At 38.8% G+C, this 24929-nt stretch overlaps 1 protein-coding gene across 1 annotated transcript in view; it reads right to left on the reverse strand.

The window, feature by feature from the left end:
- Positions 1 to 24929, reverse strand: part of LOC126251312 (nucleoporin Nup188) — a 255349-nt gene that overhangs the window by 145935 nt on the left and 84485 nt on the right. The window contains exon 6 of the mRNA XM_049951637.1: positions 15741 to 15975. Within this exon, the coding sequence (XP_049807594.1) occupies positions 15741 to 15975 (235 nt within the window). The remainder of the gene's footprint in view (positions 1 to 15740; positions 15976 to 24929) is intronic.

Here is a 24929-nt window from a genome sequence, read left to right on the forward strand (position 1 = left end):
AGTTAAAAAAAAACACCTACATTACGCATAAATAAGAATGTAAACAGATAAACGTGTTCTAATGAAAATTATGTCAACAGTCAAAAGGTAAGAATTATTTGACTAGAAAAATATTTTTGGATACATTTTGGCACTTAGAAAGGTAATAAGGCACAAAAGACAAAATAAAAAGATTTTTTAACTGTGTTCCAGATACTGTTTTATGCATTTGCAAGTATATATTTTCTCAAGCAAATACATGTACATGTTCTGAAATGTTTGGCTGACACTTTTCCTATTCCTTCAGTTCTGAGGAATGTAAAGAATTTACTGCATGGTCTTTGACAAGAACTTCCACTATGAATTCCACTTTGGTCATTAATAAACTCTATTATCATTGCTTGTTCCTACATTTTGTTACTATATTTTGACTGTTTCATCAAAGGATAGTCCTTCATACCATCACTTTCACCACTCAACTGCTAAATAGCACAGCACAGCACCTCTCACAACATATGCAATAGGCTATTTTCCTACATTAAAAATATGGTTAGATTGCTGTTATTCTGATTGATTATAATATTTAAATAGCATTTATAGTCAATATTCTCACAAAATATCTGTTTTTTGTGTAATTAAAGCTTAAAAATCATTAAATATCAAGATCTGGTCATATGATCGAAAATGCTCTGTTGCTGGTTGATGCTCTGGTGGAGTGATAAGAAGCTATACTTGTGTTATAGGAGTGTTAGCTGAAGTTACAAGGTTTTTACGTACTTTTACTACAAAAACAGTTTAGCTATTCAGGGCCTTGTGAAAGTTGATCATTTATGCTCCATGCATTTACCGAGGGGTGATATGTGCAACAACAGACCCTGTTTTCCCTGCTCCCTGCAACATCATTAAACTCGCTCAAAACAAGGGACTAGTAGAACTTTTGCAAATGGGTCCATATATTATAACTAGATTGTCAACTATCAGTCATGAGCTATGACCCAAATCACAAAAAAATTATTCCTGGTAAAACTTAGTGCCAATTTCCTGTGTAAAGGGTACTCATCTGTCAGGCCTATCATGGCACAATGGATAGCGCATATGACTGGAATGCAAGAGGTCACATGTTCGATTCCTGGAAGGTTCGTATATATTTTTAAAGTTTTATGTGAAACACAAAAATAGGTTTGGCACAAACTGATTGTAGCAGTTGTTTCAGTTGTGGGATGTATTATATATAGCTTCACAATAGTCTTAGTCCAAGAAATGGACTACAGAGGATAAAGGCATTTACTTTGTGAACAAACAATTCACTTTTTTGGAAAGCACCACTAGTAATGAAAATATAGCCATACATCCACGATACAATGAGGTGTGGGATGACGAGGTTACACGAAGAGATATAAAGCACGTACAACATGCAGGTGACACAAATGTAAGGACTGTGATGTTTATGAGGGTAAATTAATGTTAGCGTCTGAAACAGACTTACTTCATCTTTATGTACGATGATGAAACTGCAGAAGTTTAAACAATAAGAATCCTAGCTACACAACACAAAGATAAAAATAATTTTTAATAAAGAAAAAATTGTATGGTCACATTAACTAGAAAATATCATTTTGAGCATGACGTGTGTGAACTGCGATTGCAGATTAAGCACATGTAAACAGCAAGGAAAACACAATACTATTCTGTTTCTGATCGGTGTGGTGATGTCTCATAAATTGTGATTTGGATTTCATATGAGACGACTGTCAAGATGTTTTACGAATAAGTTAAAATGTTCTTTTGGGTTAGATTCGAACCATCGATCTATGGACATGTCTTATAAAATTCGACAGTTTATTGCACTAACAACTGAGCTACTGAATAACTGAGATGTAGTTAGGTAAAAAGACAATTTTCATTAGGAGTTTAATTTTGTTGAATGACGCTATCCTTCATTCTAACAGTGGGAGAGCATACCTCGGGGATACGTAAATGTTAACCTCACAGTGCAACACACTTTTAATTAACTCAATGAACTTGTGTGTCGACGTGGTAGCAATTTGCCGGTGCACTGCAACCACATTTTATGCATCAACTCATTCTCTGGAACACTCAAAAATGTGTCGTGGTAACTGCCATCTGCTTCACATCTGCTGTGCTGCAAGCTACGTAAATTTAAGTATTAACTGTGTTTTTCATACTTGTCACTTCTTTTTCCGTGTGTTTTTGCTTTTAGGAAGCTTTAATTTTCAAATACCAGTAACAGTGTTCCATAGATTCCGTGTCTGTTTTGAATACAGTCCAGAGACCGTTAGTGCTTATTTTCATTGTTTCCAACAAGAAGTGTCTGGTAACCACAGTTTAGTCAGCTATCAGCTGCCTTTAGTGAATTAGCAGTCTAGTTAAAAGTTGATTAACACTCTACAGTAAATTGTTGATTTCTTATTATGGATAGGGTGTGTGACTCCTGTGTATGAACGCAGGAGCAGCTGGCCACTGTTTGCAAACAGCTGAACGTGTTCATGGCCGCGGTCAGCCGCCTTCACGCTGCTGCCTCGGAGTGTAGTGACAGTGGGGAGTCTGGTGCGTTGCATGGTACACCCCAGGTGTTACGTGCTTCACCCATGGTCCCTGCTGTCGAGACATCTTCGCAGGTACCGGGCACGGTTGGGCCACCCTCTCCCCAAGGGGAATGGTGGGTTCAGCGGTGTTCACGTCACAGGAGGCGGAGGGTCAATGTGGAGGCTGGCCTTGTGGTGTCACCCACTCTGCCTGTGAGTGGACGTGTGGCTGCTCCTTCAGCAAGGTCCAAGCGGGCACCTGGGGGGGAGGGTTTATTAGTGATTGGGAGCTCCAACGTTAGGCGGGTGATGGAGCCCCTTAGGGAAATAGCGGAAAGGTCAGGGAAGGAGGCAAGTGTTCACTCTGTCTGCTTGCCGGGGGGGTCTCATCCGAGATGTGGAGGCGGCCCTGCCGGCGGCAATCGAGAGCACTTGGTGCACTCGACCACAAATTGTTGCTCATGTCGGTACCAATGACTCCTGCCTTCTGGGTTCAGAGGTCATCCTCAGTTCATACATGTGGTTGGTGGAATGGGTGAAGGCAGAAAGCCTCGCTCTCGGGGTGGAATCTGAGCTAACTATATGTAGTATCGTTCCCAGAAGCGATCACGGTCCTCTGGTTTGGAGCTGAGTGGAAGGCTTAAACCATAGGCTCAGACGATTCTGCGGAGATCTGGGGTGCAAATTTCTTGACCTCCGCTATCGGGTGGAGAAATGTAGGGTCCCCCTGAATAGGTCATGCGTGCACTACACGCAGGAAGTAGCTACAAGGGTAGCAGAGTAGGTGTGGACATGTGGGTTTTTAGGTTAGAGAATTCCCTCCCTAGGCCCGACAAGATGCCTCCTGAGATGCGACAAGGTAGCAGTGGGCAAAACGCAACAGGGAATAACAATATTAATGTGGTAATAGTAAACTGCAGGAGCATCTATAGAAATGTCCCAGAACTGCTCTCATTAATAAATGGTCACAATGCCCAAATAGTACTAGGGACGGAAAGCTGGCTGACACCAGATGTAAACAGTAATGAAATTCTTAACACAGATTGGAATGTATACCACAGAAACAGGCTGGACAGTGAAGGGGGAGGCATGTTTATAGCGATAAAAAGTGCAATAGTATCAAAGGACATTGACGGACATCCGAAATGTGAAATAATCTGGGTGGTCACAGTTAAAGCAGGCTCAAACATGGTAATTGGATGTCTCTATGGGCCCCATGGCTCAGCAGTAGTTGTGGCAGAGCACCTGAAGGAAAATTTGGAAAATATTTTGAGTAGATTTCCCGACCATGTTATAGTTCTCGGTGGAGATTTTAGTTTTCCAGATATAGACTGGGAGACTCAAACATTTATAACAGGTGGCAGGGACAAAGAGTCCAGTGAAATTTTTTTAAGTGCATTATCTGAAAACTACCTTGAGCAGTTAAACAGAGAACTGACTCGTGGCGATAACATACTAGACCTTCTGGTGACAGACCTGAACTATTTGAAACATTTAATGCAGAACAGGGAATTAGCGATCATAAAGTGGTTAGTGCATCAATGATTTCAGCCATAAATAGAAATATTAAAAAAGGTAGGAAGATTTACTTTTTAGCAAAAGTGACAAAAAGCAGATTTCAGAGTACTTGACGGCTCAACATAAAAGTTTTATCTCAAGTAAAGATAGTGTTGAGGATAAGTGGACAAAGTTCAAAACCATCATACAATATGCATTAGATGAGTATGTGCCAAGCAAGATGATAAGAGATGGAAAAGAGCCACCGTGGTACAACAACCGAGTTAGAAAACTGCTACAGAAGCAAAGGGAACTTCACAGCAAACATAAACATAGCCAAAGGCTTGCAGACAAACAAAAATTACGCGAAGCGAAATGTAGTGTGAGGAGGGCTATGCGAGAGGCGTTCAATGAATTCGAAAGTAAAGTTCTATGTACTGACTTGGCAGAAAATCCTAAGAAATTTTGGTCGTATGTCAAAGCGGTAGGTTGATCAAAACAAAATGTCCAGACACTCAGTGACCAAAATGGTACTGAAACAGAGGATGACAGACTAAAGGCCGAAATACTAAATGTCTTTTTCCAAAGCTGTTTCACAGAAGAAGACTGCACTGTAGTTCCTTCTCTAGATTGTCACACAGATGACAAACTGGTAGATATAGATATAGATGACAGAGGGATAGAAAAACAATTAAAATTGCTCAAAAGAGGAAAGGCCGCTGGACCTTATGTGATACTAGTTCGATTTTACACAGAGTACACGAAGAAACTTGTACCCTACTTGCAGCAGTATACTGTAGGTTTCTAGAAGAGCGTAGCATTCCAAAAGATTGGAAAAGGGCACAGGTCATCCCCGTTTTCAAGAAGGGACGTCGAACAGATGTGCAGAACTATAGACCTATATCTCTAACGTCAATCAGTTGTAGAATTTTGGAACACACATTATGTTCTAGTCTGGAGACTACTGTAGGAATCAGCATGGGTTTCAAAAAAAAGATGATCGTGTGAAACCCAGCTCTTGCTATTCGTCCATGAGACTCAGAGGGCCATAGCCACGGGTTCTCAGGTAAATGCCGTGTTTCTTCACATCCGCAAGGCGTTTGATACAGTTCCCCACAGTCGTTTAATGAACAAAGTAAGAGCGTATGGACTATCAGATCAATTGTGTGATTGGATTGAAGAGTTCCTAGATAACAGAATGGAACATGTCATTCTCAATGGAGAGATGTCTTTCCGAAGTAAGAGTGATTTTAGGTGTGTCACAGGGGAGTGTTGTAGGGCCATTGCTATTCACAATATATATAAATGACCTTGGGGATAACATTGGAAGTTCACTGAGGCTTTTTGCAGATGATGCTGCAGTATATTGAGAGGTTGTAACAATGGAAAAATGCTGGAGGATTTGCAATGAACTGACGCACGGTGCAGGGAATGGCAATTGAATCTCAATGTAGACAAGTGTAATGTGCTGCGAATACATAGAAAGAAAGATCCTTTATCATTTAGCTACAATATAGCAGGTCAGCAACTGGAAGCAGTTAATTCCATAAATTATCTGTTAGTAGGCATTAGGAGTGATTTAAAATGGAATGATCATATAAATTTGATCGTCGATAAAGCAGATGCCAGATTCATTGGAAGAATCCTAAGGAAATGCAGTCTGAAAACAAAGGAAGTAGTTTACAGTACACTCGTTCGCCCACTGCTTGAATACTGCTCACCAGTGTGGGATCCGTACCAGATATGGGTTTATAAAAAAGAGAGAGAAGATCCAACAGAGAGCAGCACACTTCGTTACAGGATCATTTAGTAATTGCGAAAGCGTTATGGAGATAATAGATAAACTTCAATGGAAGACTCTGCAAGAGAGATGCTCAGTAGCTCGGTACGGGCTTTTGTTGAAGTTTCGAGAACATACCTTCATCGAGGAGTCAAGCAGTATATTGCTCCCTCCTACGTATATCTCGCGAAGAGACCATGATGATTAAATCAGAGAGATTAAAGCCCACACAGAGGCATACCAGAAATCTTTCTTTCCACGAACAATAAGAGACTGGAACAGAATGGAGAACCAATAGAGGTACTCAAGGTACCCTCCGCCACACACCGTCAGGTGGCTTGCGGAGTATGGATGTAGATGTAGAAGTAGATGTAGACTTTTCAGTAGATCTACTTGTACATCATGGTACTACATAAAATTTGCAATCCATTTTCCGAAAAGCAAATTCCAAAACAAGACACCACTGTTGACTAGCGTTATGACAGTAGGAGCATCAAGTTAGCCAGTGAGGTCACAGGCATCACCTGACTCGAATGGAGTGTTTTAGCAGGCGTTCAAATTATTTGAATTTCATTTCCATTTTTATAAAAGAGTACATAAATTCCATAGGAAACAAAGCATGTTAGAAGCATACAATGACATTAAGCATAAAAAGACATAATTAATTGTTTAAGACAACTTCCGGAAATCAGTCATGTACCCTAGTTTGGCACTGACTTGTAAACAAAAAAAATAGACAAGACGTACTATGGAAATACATGCCAGGGACACTGCGGTACAGTCACTTGTCTTGAGTAGTTAATTGATAAAAGAAAGTTGATTTTGTAAAAGAGGCTTTGGAGACTACTCACTTCCTCCACTTGATCTCCACAGTTTTTGAGTGATTACCACTATTACTGCCAGACTACAAGCTTGGTGCATGAATGTTGTGTCCCTGAATATCCCTCCCTCCCCCAACCCTATGTCTTGCTGCTGTGGAGCACTACTAGATTATAGTTACCTGAAGCCACTATTGCATGTGGTCTGGGTATTTCCATGCTACTGAACATAGACTTGCTTCGAAAAATTCTAAAACTGTCACAGCAAAATCTGGTGACTGGTAAAGACATCCAATAATTAACCTGAGTAATTAATAAAAAATTCTATGCCTGTTTCTTGTGTCCACATCAATTTACAGTTAGTCTCAATTTCAACCTCAGTAGATATAATACTTTTATCAACTGCAACAAGCACTCCCATTTCTGTGGCATTTAATCTCTCTTTTCGAAATATATTATAAGCCTCACTAAATATTTTGGAGCTTTCTACTTTGGATTTCAGCCAGCACTCAGTTCCGGGGATAATTTGAGCACAACAATTTTCCTGGAGGTCAGTAAATTCAGTAACTTTTTTATGAATACTTTGACAATTTACTTTCAAAATTTTGACAGTTGACATGTCTACTTTGCTTGTGGTCTGATTTCACACACTGTGTATCAACTGGTGACCATTCATCACAGAAGCTCAAGCTACCGCCTAGCCTAAAAAAGGGCGTGCTCCCAAGTACTCTGCTATCTTACTAGCTTCTTCCTTTGTATAGTGCACTTCTGACCTATCAAAGGGAATCCTACAATTCTCCGCCCAATAACGCAGGTCCAGAAATCTGCATCCAAGACCATCACAGAATTGACAGAGCCTTTGGTTGAGACTCTCTACTCGGCTCCAACGCAAAAGGACCCCAATCAACACTGGGAATGTGCAAATTCTGAGCTCTGCTAGCCCCCATTCTGCCAGTCGCCTGTATGAACTGAAGATGGCTTCTGAATCCAAGTGACAGACATCATCGGTGCCTTCTTGAGCCAAACTTGCAGATGACTGCACTCTCGATAGCCACATGAGAGCCTTGTCCACATTTCAGACGAGATGCCCTGGCAGACATATCAAGCACACATTGGATTTCTTTCCATCCGGGGATGCCTTTTCTGTAAGGGACTCCATAACGCACCTATCCCTGAAGCTCCTGACAACTAGTAAACACGCCCTCCCCCATGTGCCTAATTCCCGACAGCAAGTAAATACCTTTACCCATGTGTTTGCTCAGATCCTGGTGCAATGATTCACATGATGCAGGATTGGGAGCAGGGCTGACACTGAAAGTGTCTATCTGGCCATAACAAAGTTAGTTTAGGATGCTGCTATGTGGATACCGTTGACAGTTTCAAAGATTCAGTTGTACATTTGCCCTTCCAAGGAGGCATAGTAATGAGTCAGAATGTGGTTGGCTCAAGAATGTGGGAGGTTTGGCATCAGTATGATATTGGGAATAAAGGAAGGAAGAAAGAATAGTGTTTACGACACTGGAACTGGGAATGGCAGTGTTCCACATCAGTAAGGCATAGGGTTGCGGGAGGGGGGGGGGGGGGGGTGATATACAGAGAAATAACATTCATGCAGCAAGCTTGTAGTCTGGCAGTAATAGTGGTAATCACTCAAAAACAGTGGAGACTGCAATGTCTATGGATTCATTGCAGGTGGTACAGACATACAGTCTTGTGAAGTAGTTTTGAACACATTATCTGAAAACTGTCTTGAGCAGGTAGTTTGACAGCCCATATGAAATGGAAACATTTTTGGTCTTGTAGTTACAAACATAGCTGACTTTGTCAACAGTGTCGGTATATGGAAGGGAATAGTGATCATGTCACGACTGCAATAATCATTATTAAACTTAATAAGTCCATCAATAAGGCTAGGAGTGTGTTTTGCTATAAAGAGCAGATAAGCACTCTTTAGCATCACACTGCTCGATGAAAAGCAATAGGAAAACAGGTAAAGGAAAGGAAAATGAGGAGAGATGCTCTTGGTAGAATGGTAGGCAGAGATCATGAGCCAACTGAGTCAAAATGATGTTAGCAAAAGTTGTGGTTCCAAGTGAGAAACACATGGCAAACCAAGTTTTTATGTAGATACAGACTGAGAGTTTAGACATTCTGTGATAAGCCATGGTCTCTAGAGTACTTTGTCATAGGAAGCTGAAGGAGATATCTCGGAACTGATGCCCAAATCTCCAGGTGACACACTCATATTTGTACCACACGTTGCATGTTGATAGAGTATCAAACAAAACTTTGTTCTGGTTTGTACTCAGTGCTGTCATTAAGCAGAACAAGTGTAAACTTTAATTAAAAGTAATATCAGAACTACCAGAGCACAAGAAAAGCGTATCTGTGAGCCACTGATGTGCATAGTTCCCATGGAAATCTCGTAAACATATTTTATTTATTTATTTGTTTTTTACTATATTATGCATGAAAGTGTTATATGGGACAAAATGTTTGTAACATGTAAAAGGGCTGTTTGGAGTTTATAGCAATGTCCTCTTGGCAGTCTGCTTTCACTTTACTTCTTTTTGAAGTAGCAAATCTACTGAGTACATTTGTAATTTCACAGAATAAACATAAAGAAAGGGACAATAGAATAAAGAAACAACTGCATCACATGTGTGGAAGTATTGTTAGTAATATTAATAATAACATAATAATAATAATAATAATAATAATAATAATTCAGAGATATAACAGGCCCCTGTACCAAACACAAACATACCAACAAGAACAACAAGAAACTACTTAACTTCTGCAGGAATTTTGGACTTAAAGTAATGAGCACCCAATTTCAAAAACCTACACACAAGCTAACCACATGGAGATCACCCAATCCAAGGCAGGGTGAAACCCAAACTCATCACCTCATGATTTCGAAGGAAAATATGAAAAAAATTCTAAATGTCAGACCTCGCAAAGGTGCTGTTGAATCAGACCATCATCTTCTACAAATAAAGACAAATTTTCAACCCAGTAGAAGGAAAAAATATCCACCCAAAAACATGAAGCCAGATCTGGAATACCTGAAACTCAACAAAGCACAAATCATCAAACAAATTAATCAGGAATAATGACAGACTGGAAGAAACTAACAAGGAAAATTCAGGAATGAATGAAACTATACCCCCCCCCCCCCTTTGCATCAGAATACACCGCTGGTGAAACACAGCCTGTGATCAGGCAATAGACAACCAAACAACAGTCTGGAAAAAATTCAACAGCCCCAAAACAAAGGATAACTGGGACAACTTTCTTAGAACTCAAAACCAGGCTGCAAAGGTGATTCGAAAAGAAAAACGAGGATATGATAACAACAGACTCCAAAAAACCCAACAGGATTTCAACAAAAATAATACAAGAAATTTCTACAAGATCTTTAGAGAAAACCTACAGGAATACCAAGCACCCACTCTGTGCTTCAAAAGATCTGATGGCTTGTTGGAAACTCAGAAAACAGCAGTAAAATATTAGCCCAGTATTTCTGCTCCCTTCTTAACAGTGAACCACCACAGGAAAAACCTGACTTCACACCCCCAGTATTCACACACTTGGACTCAAAAGCCCCAGATCTCATAGAAATTATGGTGACAATCAAGCAGCTCAAGAACAACAAAGCACCAGGAGAAGATGGGATTATGGCAGAACTCTGGAAACTGGTTCTGGAAACTGAACAATCCCACACTGACACAGAAACTTCGTCACTTAATCTAAGACATATAGGAGACAGAGGAAATACCAGAAGACTGAAAATGCATGCTGATCCACCCGTTACATAAAAAGGGTGACAAGACTGACAACAACAACTACTACAGAGGAATCTCTCTGCTCCCAGTGGCATACAAAATCCTTCCCCCAATGCACTTCTAAACAGAATAGAACCCCAGGTGAATCCACTACTTGGCGAATATCAAGCCAGATTCAGAAAAGGGCAATCATGTGCGGAACAGATATGGAGGCTAAAGACAATACTACAAATGGGAAAGCGCAGGAATACAGTAATTACATTTATCGATTACAGGAAAGCTTACGACTCAATAGACTGTGAAACCCTCTTTAAAACCACGGAAGAATTCAGAATCGATGGAAAGATTCAGAAAATCATAGAACAGACACTTACAAGAACAACTTCCAAAGTGAAATTCATGGGTGAGATATCGGAACACTTTGAAATAAGAATGAGAGTACGGCAGGGGGATGGACTATCCCCAATTCTTTTCAATATTGTTCTAGAAAAGATCATCTGAGAATGGGAACCTCATGTTAAATGTGTCCAAATTGGTATCACAAAAGAAAACAGTACTAAAGTAAAATGCCTTGCTTTCACGGATGATGTTGCGATTATCACAAACAACAGGACAGAAGTGATATACGCAGTTCAAAAACTACATGAAATTGCACAGAAAACTGGATTACAAATTTTGAATGAAAAGACCCAGTATATGGAAACACGGCCAGAAAATAAGTCCCCACTAATCACGAAACACAGTAATGTCATACAAGTCAGCCACTTTAAGTATCTTGGACAAATCATACAGTGATCAGGGCTAAACAGAATTGCCAATGAACAAAGGATCAGCAAGCTGCAAAAGGCATATAAATTAACAACGGACTACTACAACAAGAAATGCATTTCGAAGACCGCAACGAGCACCAGAGTGAAATCATGAATGTGAAGTTCGAGCAAAGAACAACACAAGAACCTGGTAAAAAGTGGACAGATGACCAGAAGAGAGAACATTCAGAGAGGACAAAGAGTTTCTGGCAGAGGTAGAGGGGAAAACATCCAAAAATAAAATCATGAATTCAAGTTCAGTCGCTCTCCTAAGGGGAATAATCGATTAAATAAACAATAATAACAACAATAATAATAATAACTGTCTGCATATGGCAGCACTGCGTACATTAGATGCGTGTGTTGTGGCTAGATCCTTGTGTTTGCGCACACGTACTGCTGTTGTGCGACATAAATCTGTGGAAAGTTATTGACATTCTCATCGAACTGTTGCATAGCGATTGTTGTGTATATACAACAACAAAAATAACTGAAGAGAAGAGAAAGTTTGCAGCATTCATACTGGACATAACTGATCTATGGAATATGCTTAACATCATGGAAGAGGAAACATTAGATATTGACGAGCACATAGCAGGTGGAGCGGAATCGTTCGTTTGTGACCAACTGAATGGACTAGAGTCGACATCTTCAGTATCGTTGCCAGAAGAGTCCTGAAGCAACGGAAATAATGAAATGCCACAGAAGGAGAAAAGTGTAGTGTTTTATTCAAGACATGAGAAAATGGGAATCCTCAAGCATTGGCTTAATGTCAATAACCAGCTGAAGTCAACCCAAACATTTGCCCATCACACAATGTCCGCAATGAAAAACAGATTTTGCACTAGATGTCCTGCACAGCGTATGCTATACGAATGGAAATGGCAGTGCGAAAGTGGAGGGTTAAAGTCTGTGAAGGAGAAGCACAAGCACATTACAGTGCATGTGATGGAGACCTTCAAACACCACCACCAGGAAGGTTGATGTGTTCATGATGTAGACATCAAATTGTGAGTGAAATCAAAAGTGAGACAGTTAAATTCCAAAGATTTAACACCAGTGACAGATGGGTCTTGTGCTGGAAGTGTAAGGTCAAATCTTTTATTACAGTGAAAATTTACCACAACAGAAACAACATGCAGAAAATGGTACAAGACTGGTAACAAGTAACTTGTGCCTACGAAGATGAAAATATCTACAACGCTGACGAAGTGGATTCAACAAGGAGATGTCTGTGAGCCACACTCTTACAACTAGAGGTTCTAAAGATATTGTATGGGTTGTACAGCCCACTCACACGACAACCCATACGTACACAGTTATTCCATTGCTCTCACAGACAGACAAACTTGCTCCAAAGCTGTTTATTGACCTTCAAGAGCCTAGTTATTTGAGTACACATACATATCAGTCCATGTTCCCAGCACCATATTTAATCGACCACTTGTGACGAAGCAAGCTGGGATCTCATTACTTCCTCTCTTGTTTTGCCATTTTTGCCTAATTACCATTAACATACATGAATATAATCTGCATTTCCATAAAAGAGAAAGTTTGGCCCTCAGTCTTAAGGAATATAGCACCAGGCTTAACTTTGTGCTTAGTTTTGTATATGTAATTAATTTCCTAGTTTATTTTGACTATTCCTGGTTAATATCTCTTGTTATAGGGTGAAATCAATAATTGTTTCGTGACTTAAACGCTATTGTTGACTTTTAAACAAAAATAAACTGTGTATTAATTATAAACATTTGGAAGACGAACTACTAGGATTCTTTAAGTATTTATTTGGCTCTATTAGAAAACATTTTAGCAAAACCAGTCCTTAATTAGTTCCGAAATAATTACCAGATTCGCCAAAAGCATTGTTTGCGTAACTATATCTGTTAATTTCATTATTTAAACAGATAATTCAGCCTAACCTTTGTCATAGAAGGAACTGTTAAAAAGGAGGAATTTTTCCGATGTATTCAGTTAACTGAATGAGCTATATATTAATTGTATTTCTGTAAATTAAACATTGAACAATGTAAAGTTTCAATGCCTAATATTGTGAGGGTATTGAACGGATTTTTTGTCTCCACACAGTCAGTCCATGGCCAATTTTCAGATGAAAATTATGTACTGTTTCAAGTAACAACAATGCCTCAACTTAACAGTGGAATTAGTGTAACACAAATAGGCTGTGGGTTAAAACAATGACAGTGTCGATTCAATTTATTTGAGAAATAGTGTCACATGTACCTTATTATTCAGCAAGAACTGTGAACTGTGTGGTATTTACTGCTCATAGATGTTTAACAGTAAACTATTGTAGCAGTATGCTGATGTTTGCCTGCAACCCATTAATGATGCTTAACATTTACCAATAGTCAACTGGCCACATAACTGTGTAATATTGGGGGGGTTGTGAACAGTGAAAGTAAAGAATTGTGAAATGCAACTGTGCAACTGTCAGCTACATCATTTACAGTCATCAGTGTTGAACTTTCATTTACAGTGGTCAGTGTTGAACTTCCACCCTCCATTTTTCAGCCAGTAAAACAATGAAGTATATCCACACCAAGGACTATCAACAAAGAAATACAGCAGGTGAACGTCACACACTCTCACTCCTCCAGCAAAATGAGCAAAGAAATGTTTAGGACATTTCTACAAGAAGCGGCAGTGGAACAAATCAGTGGAGAGAAACGTCTGCTAACATTGGATTCTTACGGGCCCCACAAAGACACTGGGGTTTTTCATAACCTGCACGTACAAAATAACCTATCAGAAGACAAAATCAAAATTCACATAATTCTACCAAACACAACCTCCATTTGTCAACTCCTTGATCTTCATGTCTTCAGAATGTACAAGCATATGATTTGTAAAATATCCGATGCTGCTCGAGATTCTTTGGAAGAGATTAGTCTGCAACAGTGGAATAATCTTCTTAAGCTGCAGTCCCTCACATACAATCAGTTGTGTTCTCCACATTTCTGTAGCTCTCACCATCAGGGTGAATTATGGCTAAACTCGTTGATCAATCAAGACCCTTTGAAACTTCGACAGTTATGATTTGGGCACAAGTTTTCATTCTGCAATATACTGGGTGGATGTGCAAATGTGGGATTGATCAAATGTGCTTGGTGTATGAAAGTAATCTGCTTCACACTCTTCTTCGTATGCAACCATTATTGTGAAGCCTTTAATCCTGAACAAATGATACTGTCTGTGTGTGTGTGTGTGTGTGTGTGTAGTGGGGGGAGGGGGGGGGATGATGGGGCACCCTGTTTGCATTGATTTTTGAATGCTATGTAATTATGATTATTCTTATTATTTTGTTTATTATTAATACTATTAATTTTATTAAGTGTATTATTATTACTATTATTATTACTACTACTACCATTATTATTTCTGCACGTGTGATGCAATTGTTTCTTTATTCTATTGTCCCATTCTTTATGTGTATTCTGTGAAATTACAAATGTACTCTATAGATTTACTACTGTAAAAGAAATAAAGTGAAAGCAGACTGCCAAGAGGACATTGCTGTAGACTCCAAACAGCCTTTTTACATGTTATAAACATGTTGTCCCATACACCACTTCCACACATAATACACTAAAAAATAAAAATAAAAAAAATTTACGTTTACAGGATTTGAACCCCGAAAGCTTTTCACGACGACCTAACACTCTACCAACCCATGGGAACTACGTGTATCAATGGCTCATAGATACGCTTTTATTGGGCTCTGGTATTTCTAGTGTTACTTTTAATTAAAGTATATGCCCGTTCCGCTGTATGACAGCACACAGTACAAACCAGATCGAAGTTTTGGTTGATACTCTTATCAACATGCACTGTTTGGTACAAATCTGAGTGTCTGACATCTGGATGTTTGGATGTGAGCTGCAGCCAAACAGTGACAGCTGCACACACAGCCTCAAGCCACATGGCACCAATCCTACTCTGTCGAGTGCAAGTATAATGTTCACCTACTGACAGCCCACTAAGATGCTGAGCCAAGAAAAGGACTTGTTCTGCAGCAACTGCTGCAGCATTCCTAATGTGTGCCAAGCTGTTTAATGCACTCCCCTACTTTTGACTCAATTCACACGATTCTGAGAACACCAAGTACTCTTATTCATTAGTGTAATTAACCATTTATGAAATTACTCAAATAAATATTACCTCTTTTATGTTTCAGCTCAAATTTACTACATAACTCTCTACAAAACCCCTAATAAGAAGTTAACCTAGTATTAAATATACATCTGGCAGCACCCATGGCAGAGAGTGATAAAGGACAGCAGAGAGATTATGGTAAGCATAAGGCAATTTCGAGGTCAGTGTCATTGCATTTAACTACTACCATTACAACCCAAAATAAGATTAAATAATATAATAAAACAATGTACTATATTCTAATAAAAATTAGTTCTGTGACAGTACCCATTTTACAATACTGTAAAAAAGCTCAATTCCTGTCTTATATTAATTTTTTATAGAATGTGATAGGAATATTCACTAACCTGAAATATTTCACTTTCAATGCATTTTTTCAAGTACTGAAATACACCTAATCTTACAGCTAGCTCAGAAAGTAGCTGGTAAGATTCTAACAAATGCACATCTGGATTACAAAGTGCATTTACGAGTCCCCAAACTAGCATCACTGGAGACTGTTCTTCAGCATGTCCCAGAGATGTAACCTGGTCTTCTATTAAGCAAAACACATTTGTGTTTTCATAAAGTTTCTTGTTACAACTGAAAGAAATGCATAATTCATTCAGGGCCTCATTTTAAAAATTCTCTCTCAACATCAACAGATATTTTCTTACTAAATTAACATAAAACAATCAATAATTTCTTATGACGTAGGACACAGAGAAAGAAATTAAGGGAAGAGAGCAAAATTGTGGGTGCACACAATGTACTACATGGGATAAGTAAATCGTAGCTTAAAAACACAACAGCAATAGCAGCCTTATGGAGATCATTGCACTGGAGAATCTGAGAAGATGAAAACCTTTCATGAGCAATGTCCAACATTCAATGTTCACTTTCAAAATGCTTTTCTTGTATTCTAGAAGCCTTTAGTTTTGAGACCATAACGCAACATCTACATCTTCATAATCTGTTTTACATTAGAGATTTCAACATTGAAATAGTATTTATTTTAAATTCCTTGTAGCTGTTTAAATACACACGTTGGACTTCGTATTTTGTACTTATTTTAAGGAATGCAGTTGACACATAATATTTCAGCACTGCTGCTGACAGTTTAATTCTCACAGTCCTTTTGTAATTTTTTAAGTAAAGACGTATCAGGAGAAGACAAAGGGAGGAGATGATGATAAAAGTAGTGTGTATGAGATGTGATTAAAGTAGTGCATATTGGATGTTTTCATTCATTTTAGAATCTGTATCTTCTTTTCTTTATCTCCATGGTAAAATAAAAAGGTGGGGTGAGGGTATGTAACAGGAGAATTGATTCTAAATAAAAATCGTTGTAAGATTTGTGAATATGAATTCATACCAACTGGACACTTGAAACAGTATGAATTGTTACACAGCTAATTCATCCAATTTCCAGACCTAACAGAAACAGAGATAATTTCTCCTTAGCTAGTGGTAACAGATAAAGATACACACAAAGGTGAAATACAAGGGCTATTAAGAAAGTAAGGAATGTTTTGGCACTAAAAAAATTCAAGAACTACATTTTATTATACACATCTGAAAGTGCAACTGACATACTACTTTTCCACATTCAGGTGCTTATCATTGCGATGGACAAGCTTGGAAGACATTTGTCGTAAAATTCTGCTGCCTGAGACTTCAGCCAGTGGGTCACGCCTGCCTGGAGTTACGCATTGTTATCAAAGCAATGCGTTGCAAGCCAGTAATTCATCTTAGGAAACAAGTGGAAGTTGCTTGGTGCAACATCGGGGCTGTAGGGCAGATGAGGGAAAATTTCCCATTTGAATGAATTAAGGAGTTCTTTAGTGCAGTTTGCTGTGTGAAGTCAGGCAATGTCCTGCAGGACGTCAGCTTTCCTCGGTGTTTGTCTTGAAGTGCTCTTCTAAGGTTGTGCAAAGTTTGACAGTACTAGGCAGAGTTTATGGTTGCTGCACATTCGAGAAAATCAATAAGAAGCACACCATGCCTATCCCAAAACACTGTCACCATCAACTTCCTTGCTGACAAGGTTTCCAAACATTTTCTTGGTTTTTGGGGGGGACTTTGCGTGCCCCCACTCCATGGACTGTAATTTTGTCTCGCAATTGGCATGTTTCACCCAAGTTTTGTCACCAGTTATAATTAGATCCAGTAATGAACCACCACATTTGTGGTAGGCCTCCATAAATGTCAACATTGCCCCCATTCACTGTTCTTTATGGTGCTCTGTAAGCATTTTAGGCTCCCATCGTGCACAAAATTTGTGGTAGCCTAGGTTTTGAGTGACAATTTCGAACAACAAAGTCCATGAAACTTGTGGAAAAGAAAGCGCAAGCTCCGTTAGTGTGAAGCGACGGTTTTCAAAAATCATTTCATCAACATTAGCGACAAGATCGTCCGTCACAAAGCTCGGGCGTCCACTCTTCTCTTCATCATTAATGTTGGTTCAGCCATTTTTAAACTGCATGCACCATTTCCAGACGGAACATTCACTCATTATGTTGTTTCTGTACACTTGACACAGTTCACAATAAATTACTACCAGGTTTTAGGTTTTTTGCCAACAAAAACCACATCACAAACCGCACCTCACAACTGGCGGGATTTTCGATTGCAGCACACATTTCAAATTTGAATATCGAAAAAACCAGACGCGCAGAGGCGTTCCCGCTGTCACGGATGGATGCTGACTGAGCTGCCAAGAATGCAAATACCAAAATATACTCGATCGGCACGCACCTAGCAGTGTCTGATGAAAATGTTCCCTACTTTCTGAATACCCGTCGTACAAGTGTCATCCAGAAATTATGTTATCCCATGTTTTTAAAAGTAAACACACTTAGTTAGAAATATAGTGCAGCCTATGATGTAAAAATCCATTGTCAGTAGTACCTCAGCAGTGGCTGAAAATGGCAGCTCTTATTCTTTATCACATCAACTGCTACGTTTGGCCCGTTAAAAAGTTTATTAATGCACAAAACACCGCACCGATCAAAATTTACTGTCAGCTGTGACAAGCGAATGAGCCAAAAGTCAAGAGCAAACAGATGGTGTGTTGTTAGTGTAGGAATTTTTCCAATTGTTGTCAAAGTGCCCTACAGAAGAGCACAATAGGTGAGCATCATTTATCAACAACGGCCTAGCAGAGCTGAAGCAGCTGCCCATTGTGGAGAGCTGTCGTTCAATCTCAGCAACCATTTTCTGCAGGTTTCACAACCCTCATTGCATGAAAATTGTCACTAAACACCTGCTGTTCTAGAAAGTAGGTGCCAGGTGGATTATAAGCAGCACTGACATTTATGCAGCAGTATAAGGGTGACTGTGATGAGTTCCCTGTGGGTGATGAGCCATAGGTCACTCGCTTTAGCCCGGAAACCGAGCAGCAGTCAATTTATTGGTGTCAAGAAGAATTTCAAGCAGACTGTGTTAATGCAGAAAGTGATGTGCACGGTTTTGTGGGGCAGGAAGGTTCACTAACTTTCTGCCCAGAGGTGAAATAGTGAAAGTTGACCATTACTGTGAAACACTGGAGAAACTGTGATGGGTCACTCAAAAGAGACATGGTGTGCTCAGTGTTTGTGTTCTGCCGATCTGTGAGAATGATCACCAAAATAATTACAGCTTAGTACACAACAACTGGTCGGAAAGAGTTCAGCTGGGTGATTTTTGGTCATCCACTGTACAGTCCTCATCTTACTCCCAGAGATTTCCATTTATTCTTGTACCACAAGAAATTTCTGCACTCTAGTCAGCATTTTTACAATGATGAAGAGCTGAAGACTGTGAGGCTACAGAACTTTTGCGAAATGAAATTTTGGGTTTCCCTTAAGAATCAGAGGTGTGGAGTTTTCCGTACCCTCGTCGTTAACAAAGGAGTAAGCATGTCGTAAATTAATGTTATGTTATTTATAGTTCAAACAAGAAGCACTTGTATCTCATATTTTTGTGTATAACATTACATGTTAGTACAAATATTTTTTTGTGTTGTATTATTGTTTCAAATACACCTCATGCAGAATGTGGTGGATAGAGTTTGCCAGCAGCCACCTTTGCATCACATCAAGTTCATCATAGAGCTTCCAACACTGCACAGATTGCTTAAGGGGGCCCTCCCAGTAGGTAACATTAAGATTCATCTATGAATATGTGATCCAACAACACAACTGTGAAGACTTACGGAAAAAATCTGCAAATCATTTTACTGCTAAGAAAGTTTCCATATTGAAAATATATGATGGTGAACATTGGTTTGTCGGGTACTCAACTGTGTGGTCATCAGCAAAAAATGGTTCAAATGGCTCTGAGCACTATGGGACTCAACTGCTGAGGTCATTAGTCCCCTAGAACTTAGAACTAGTTAAACCTAACTAACCTAAGGACATCACACACATCCATGCCCGAGGCAGGATTCGAACCTGCGACCGTAGTGGTCTCACGGTTCCAGACTGCAGCGCCAGAACCGCGCGGCCACTTCGGCCGGCAGGTCATCAGCACCTGTACACATTCACAATCTGCACACAGTCCAATCTAGCCACTTTCATGAATGATGATAAAATGATGAGGACAAGGCAAACACCCAGTCCCCAGGCAGAGAAAATCCCCAACCCGGCTAGGAATCAAATCCAGGACCTCATGATCCAGAGGTAGCAACACTACCCACTAGACCACTAGCTGCGGACTGTATACACATGTATATTCATGTAATAAATGTTCATGGTTATAAAATACAGTGAAAACTGATTTACTGTGTACAGAAGAATAGTAAATGACTAATATATTGAAGCTAGATCTACATCAAGATAGTTTTATGATTTTGCCACCCAGAAGTGTCTCATGTGGCAACTATTGAATGTAATACATTCTGCAAGGAAGAAGTTCATATTGAAAATTAAAATACACAATGAAATTAACTAAGAAGAATTTTGTTATGTGAATGAATTACATATCTGTCATCAAACATCTTCTCATGTGGCGACTCTGCGGTGAAATATAAACCTAATGTGAAGAACCTGGATTTGAAAACTAAGAAACTAAAGAAAAAGAAGTGGCTTACAAAAGAAGAATAAAACATTTTCATCTGGTCTCTGATCCTGCTATGAGATTACTTAAGAATAATTTCATAACAACTTGATTTTGTCAGATGATTGAGATATATGGTTAGGTAAATACACAGTTACAAAGTCAATTTTTCAAATAATGTTCAATAACAAAAATAAACACAAATAAAAAATAACAAAAATCTAGCTGAGGGAATTTAGTTCACTATCAAAAAATACAAACAAAAGAAAGCTAAATAATTTATTATTTGTTTTACATAATGAATTTTTAAAATTTTTTACTGTAATATTAGTTAGGAGGTTGGCAATAGCTCTTGTAGAGTAAAATATTACTTCAAAAGAAACTAAGCAGATGATTGTACAACAATATTGAAGTAGGTCATTTTATAGATTTCAATACAAATGAACAAAATGAATAATAATTTGAGTTAGGTGATTTCAAACATGACTACAGAATTAAAGACAGAAGGATTTGCTTAAACAGACAATACATTTCATGAACTGAAAAGACTCTTTAACACAGATGATAAACTTCTACATGATATAGATAATTGTTTAAATGTAGTGGGAGGAACATTAGATAGCAATGTTAGTTCAGTACAGGATGTTCCAATAAACAAAGATTAAATATTAGAAACAGAAATTACTTTAAAATATGTTACATCTAAGAATGTAGAAACTATTACAATAATTGGAAATGAAATGGAACCACAATTATTAGAAGAATTAGAAACTAGTGTGTTCTCCTCTGGTAGTGGTGAAACTGTTCATAATGACAGTTTGATAGATGATATGCCAATTCCCTCTGTAATATCCAATACATTAATCTATTAAGTTATTACTTAAAAAACACTTTTACCTTCTGTTCCTTGTGAGAACTTGCTGTCATCTGCTACAACTGATGACTTGATACCTTATGCTATTACAGAGAACGTAGCAGCTCCTTCACTATTGCAGATTTTATCATCAGTAGTCACAGCAGTCATTACTGACTTGTTGGTGCCTTCTGTTATTACTGAGAATTTAGCAGCATTTGCTACTGCTAAGAATATACTGTTTTTCAGTTCTTACTGCCAATTTCTCTCACATAATTAATAACTTATTGCCAACAGCGACTTTTGGAGAATTTCCATGTTATCTTATTACCATGAGGTTACTTATTTGATACAGTTGTACAAATATTTTTTCTTAGATAATACCAGTAGACCTTCAGGACTTTATGGCTGCACACCACATTGATTGACAATCTCATGGCCGGGAAGAAAGAAGGGCAATTCCTATTGGCATGCATTTTTGTGGTGTACTCGCAGATAGTGGCCAATTATAACAGGATGAACTGTGTGCAAGGGCAACAATAATTTTCTCATACTACAGACACATACTGGTATCCTGGTTGGAATTTGCTCAATCAGGAGAGCCTACCAGAAAAAGCAATACAGCAGTGGTTGCAATATCGAAGCAGAACATTCTCTAGAAGTCTCCCATTACGAAAGACATGCTACAATTAATTATGTCAACCCCCTAACAAATTTAAGTTAAGATTACTATCTAAATTAATTACTATGTTTATCCAAGAACAAATTATGGATGAAGATTTCATGGAATATAATTTAGTATCTATTGTAAAGGGTTTTGCAGATTTAATTTATTCAAATGACAATGCCAGACAACTCACGAGTGCTGTGACATCTGCAACAAACCGATGCCTTGGGTTCACTGTTGTCAATCACCCTCCATTCAGTTCTGACTTAGCCCCATCCAATTTACATCTGTTTCCAAAACTTAAAGAAAACCATTGAGGACTTCACTTTGACAGTGACGAACTGCTGCAAGTGGAGGTGAGGTTGTGGCTCCATCAACAAAGTTGAACATTTTACAGTGATGGATCAACAACTGGTCCCTCATTGGAAGAAATGTGTTTGTCACCAGAGTGACTATGTTGAGAAATAAGTGTGGAGATATGAAGAATAAAGATGTAGAATGTTAGTAACATTTGTTTTATTTATAAAGCTTTAAGAGTTTCCACATAAAAAGTTCGGAGACATTACTTTTCAGAACACCCATGCAAAAGCTCACAGTTATACAATTCAGGGGAAACTTACTTAAAAAGTACAGAAGAATAGTAATTGACTAAGATATTGAATCTAAATCTACATCAAGATTATTTTATGATTTTTCCACTCCGAACTCTCTCAAGACAGCCGTTGCATGCCGGTTCCTTTCCCAGGCAGCAAATTCTATGACACTGGAATAAAAATGTTGATTCCAAGCTATGACAAGTACCTCAATTCTGGTGATGCTTATGCCAAGATTATATATATATATATATATATATATATATATATATATATATATATATATATATATATATAAAGAAAGATGATGAGACTTACCAAACAAAAGCGCTGGCAGGTCGATAGACACACAAACAAACACAAATATACACACAAAATTCAAGCTTTCACAACAAACTGTTGCCTCATCAGGAAAGAGGGAAGGAGAGGGAAAGACGAAAGGATGTGGGTTTTAAGGGAGAGGGTAAGGAGTCATTCCAATCCCAGGAGCGGAAAGACTTACCTTAGGGGGAAAAAAGGAAAAAAGGAGGAAAAAAGGACAGGTATACACTGGCACACACACACATATCCATCCACACATACAGACACAAGCAGACATATTTAAAGACAAAGAGTTTGGGCAGAGATGTCAGTCGAGGTGGAAGGGTAGAGGCAAAGAAGTTGTTGAGAGCCACGTGTGAAAGCACCCACGTGATTTACCAACTGACCTGCCTACACTGTGATGCATTCTATGTGGGAATGACCAGCAACAAACTGTCCATTCGCATGAATGGACACAGGCAGACAGTGTTTGTTGGTAATGAGGATCACCCTGTGGCTAAACATGCCTTGGTGCACAGCCAGCACATCTTGGCACAGTGTTACACCGTCCGGGTTATCTGGATACTTCCCACCAACACCAACCTATCCGAACTCCGGAGATGGGAACTTGCCCTTCAGTATATCCTCTCTTCTCGTTATCCGCCAGGCCTCAATCTCCGCTAATTTCAAGTTGCCGCCACTCATACCTCACCTGTCTCTCAACAACTTCTTTGCCTCTACTCTTCCACCTCGACTGACATCTCTGCCCAAACTCTTTGTCTTTAAATATGTCTGCTTGTGTCTGTATGTGTGGATGGATATGTGTGTGTGTGCCAGTGTATACCTGTCCTTTTTTCCTTTTTTCCCCCTAAGGTAAGTCTTTCTGCTCCTGGGATTGGAATGACTCCTTACCCTCTCCCTTAAAACCCACATCCTTTCGTCTTTCCCTCTCCTTCCCTCTTTCCTGATGAGGCAACAGTTTGTTGCGAAAGCTTGAATTTTGTGTGTATATTTGTGTTTGTTTGTGTGTCTATCGACCTGCCAGCACTTTTGTTTGGTAAGTCTCATCATCTTTCTTTTTAGATATATTTTTTCCACGTGGAATGTTTCCCTCTGTTATATATATATATATATATATATATATATATATATATATATATATATATATATATATATATATATATATATATATATATATATATATATATATATATAATTTTTGGGTGACCCTCGTAAATATGATGTATGAGAGGAAAGAGCTCCCTTCAGTTTTGCTCAAGAACAATGGAAAAGTAATTAAAGTTATAGAAGGAGAAAGTGTCATAATGGGTACAAAAGAGTATTTAGATATCCAAAAGGTAACAGTAAATTTTCAACTCAAAAGAATCAAAATTTTGGACAATGGGTAGGAGATAATACCTTAAAATTTTGGGAGTGACTTGACATTTTAGACAGATATTTGTAAGTTTTTTCAGACAATGTTGTCAACTAAAACAGAGAGCAAGTCCCAAGCCATATCATGGACATTATGCATTTTACAAATATGTGGGGTGCTGACATCAATATACCACAAGCACTACAAATATTGCAGAAGAAACCCTGGCATTAGGGATGGTGCCCCATCTGGAAGCGTGTTAATAAACTTTTATTCTGCCTAAGTAGGTTGGTGGACTTACGCCAATGTCAAATAGAAGGCTTTATTACCTGTTTTCTCCTACTTTTGGTCAGTCCTCCTCCCAATGACAAACAGTCATGAGTGTCAACAGTAAGACCACTGTATGTAAGGGTACACTAAACTGTGCTACAGTGTATTGTGTGCATGCCTTCTTGGCTGCTGAATCCCCAATTCGTTGTCACCAATCCCCACATGTCTAGGTACCCAGAAGAATATCACCTCCTTCCCTAGAGGATGTAAGCAAAGTAGGGTGTCCTGGATGGAGTGGAAATATTTTTGTGCTGAGTACACGCACTAAATGGCTTGCAGTACATTCAGGGAAACATATTATGTAGAATTTCGTGTCTCTGATAATCTCATCTGCTTCCAATGCCCTTGAGATCAGAGCACAAAACTCCCACATGCTCGAAAAACATATCTTGAGGACCAATT

This window comes from Schistocerca nitens, chromosome 4 (assembly GCF_023898315.1).
Source record: "Schistocerca nitens isolate TAMUIC-IGC-003100 chromosome 4, iqSchNite1.1, whole genome shotgun sequence".
Lineage (NCBI taxonomy): Eukaryota > Metazoa > Arthropoda > Insecta > Orthoptera > Acrididae > Schistocerca > Schistocerca nitens.